General features: G+C 41.7%; 1 protein-coding gene across 1 annotated transcript; it reads left to right on the top strand.

Annotated features, from left to right (window-relative positions):
* The first annotated feature begins 295 nt into the window (after positions 1-295).
* LOC112141068 (ribonuclease inhibitor-like) lies at positions 296-1,501 on the top strand. The gene is made up of 2 exons (XM_024264108.2): positions 296-962; positions 1,059-1,501. The coding sequence occupies exons 1-2, from the start codon at positions 457-459 to the stop codon at positions 1,309-1,311; spliced, it is 759 nt and encodes a 252-aa protein (XP_024119876.1). The 5' UTR covers positions 296-456; the 3' UTR covers positions 1,312-1,501.
* Positions 1,502-2,508: the final 1,007 nt, after the last annotated feature.

Here is a 2,508-nt window from a genome sequence, read left to right on the forward strand (position 1 = left end):
ATCATGTGCCACATCCCAGTCTTCTGCTGGATCACTGCTACAGTTCTGGAGGATCTGCTGAAGAGCAGAGAGGGAGGAGAGCTGCCCAAGAGCCTGACTGAGATGTACATCCACTTCCTGGTGGTTCAGGCCAAAGTCAAGAAGGTCAAGTATGATGGAGGAGCTGAGACAGATCCTCACTGGAGTCCAGAGAGCAGGAAGATGATGGAGTCTCTGGGAAAACTGGCTTTTGAGCAGCTGCAGAAAGGAAACCTGATCTTCTATGAATCCGACCTGACAGAGTGTGGCATCGATATCAGAGCAGCCTCAGTGTACTCAGGAGTGTTCACACAGATCTTTAGAGAGGAGAGAGGCCTGTACCAGGACAAGGTGTTCTGCTTCATCCATCTGAGTGTTCAGGAGTTTCTGGCTGCTCTTCATGTCCACCTGACCTTCATCAACTCTGGACTCAACCTCATGGAGGAAAAACAATCAAAGATCTCTCAACCTGAACTGAGCAGTCCAGTCCAGTTCTACCAGAGTGCTGTGAACAAGGCCTTACTGAGTCCAAACGGACACCTGGACTTGTTCCTCCGCTTCCTCCTGGGTCTTTCACTGCAGACCAATCAGAGTCTCCTAGGAGGTCTGCTGACTCAGACAGGAAGTAGCTCACAGACCACTCAGGAAACAGTCCAGTTCATCAAGAAGAAGATCAGTGAGGATCTGTCTGCAGAGAAAAGCATCAACCTGTTCCACTGTCTGAATGAACTGAATGATGGTTCTCTAGAGAAGGAGATCCAACAGGTCCTGAGATCAGGACGTCTCTCCACAGATGAACTGTCTCCTGCTCAGTGGTCTGCTCTGGTCTTCATCTTACTGTCATCAGAAGAAGTTCTGGAAGAGTTTGACCTGCAGAAATACTCTGGTTCAGAGGAGGCTCTTCTGAGGCTGCTGCCAGTGATCAAAGCCTCCAACAAAGCTCTGTAAGAACTCTCATGAAAATCACCTTCAGTGAACAAATGAATCTGAGTGTAAAAATGAAAGATTCAATAACTGCTGTCTGTCTTTGTTTTCTTCAGACTGAGAGGCTGTAACCTGTCAGAGAGAAGCTGTGCAGCTCTGTCCTCAGTTCTCAGCTCTCAGTCCTCCAGACTCAGAGTTCTGGACCTGAGTAACAACAACCTGCAGGATTCAGGAGTGAAGCTGCTCTCAGCAGGACTGGAGAGTCCACACTGTAAACTGGAGACTCTCAGGTCAGTTTTCATTCAAATGTTGATTCTCTACGACAAGTTCTGTCTGGTTTTCTTTGATTTAGGAGAATGTGTCAAATAGCATCACTGAAGAAGAAACAGCAGTAGGTAGAATAAAACACCAGACTAAACAAGAGAACCCAAGTCCATCCAGGTGTTCATATCTGGGAGAAGGTCATGTTCTCTGTGTTCTTAGAAAGAAAACATGATTCAATCACTGAACTGCAGGTTCAAATGGACAAACAGTTACAGAAGTGGAGCTATGGATCATTACTTAGGTGGAAATCCGATTAGATTCATGAATCAAGCTCAACAATTCACAAATGGAACCACAATTTTTACTTTATAATATAATGGTTGTTGTTGTGTGTATGTCTTTCTACTGGATGTATGAAAAGTAAAATGATATGTAGTAAATCACCATCATTTCTACCTTTATTTAAAACAGGAGATCAGAATGAACAAAACTGATAAAAACAAAGATTTAGATAGAAGGAAATTGTGTTTTTCATTTTAAAGACCTTTTTTAATTGTCAACCTTCTGGTAAAGTTCAGCAGTAACAAACAACATAAAAACAAACATCACTGTTGTTTTGGATAATTAAACAACAAAACCTGAAAATGTTCTACATAGTTTTTCCATCCTTAACATTCTGACACACTTTATGTTCTAAGCATTACATTTTGGTACAACTCTGGTATAAAACCTTTTTTCCCCGACAGCTGATTCATGTTGAACACATTCGTACTTCATCATTGTGTAGTGCTGCATATCATCACAAGCTGTTTTTCTCCTCTTCAGAATCTGCTGGAATTATGTTAAATGAGTCAACTGTTGAATAGTTTCCAGAATCAAAAGAATGTAAAGCTCCCGTGGTAAAGCCAACTCATTTTATTCAGAACTTTTCGGTGAGCAAAACTTCAGTCTCAATTCTTGAACAGAAAAAAGCTCTCACTAGTTTTACTTTATAAACAGGAAGCTTTACTGACAGTTTCTTTTAAATATTTGTTTATTTCCAGTGACTTCTGGTTTACATTTAGTTTTGTTTTAGTTCATAAAACTTAAAATCCGACATTATTCTGCATTTCAGAGCAATAAATACATCATTCCTGAAGAATATTTTTACAGAGCTGTACTAAATTTATAAAGATTGTGAATCAGACTACAAGCGGCTGAAATGAGTTTTCTCCGGAGGGTGGCTGGGCGCTCCCTTAGAGATAGGGTGAGGAGCTCGGTCACCCTGAGAGAGCTCGGAGTAGAGCCGTTTCTCCTCCGCAT

This window comes from Oryzias melastigma, unplaced genomic scaffold, assembly GCF_002922805.2.
Source record: "Oryzias melastigma strain HK-1 unplaced genomic scaffold, ASM292280v2 sc00348, whole genome shotgun sequence".
Taxonomy (NCBI): domain Eukaryota; kingdom Metazoa; phylum Chordata; class Actinopteri; order Beloniformes; family Adrianichthyidae; genus Oryzias; species Oryzias melastigma.

What these genes read in the sequence shown, in the direction of transcription:
- LOC112141068 (XM_024264108.2), top strand. Translation starts at nt 457, where the DNA reads ATGGAGGAAAAACAATCAAAGATCTCTCAACCTGAACTGAGCAGTCCA. An exon ending in AAAGCCTCCAACAAAGCTCT is followed by an intron (nt 963 to 1,058) that starts GTAAGAACTCTC and finishes TGTTTTCTTCAG; the next exon opens with ACTGAGAGGCTGTAACCTGT.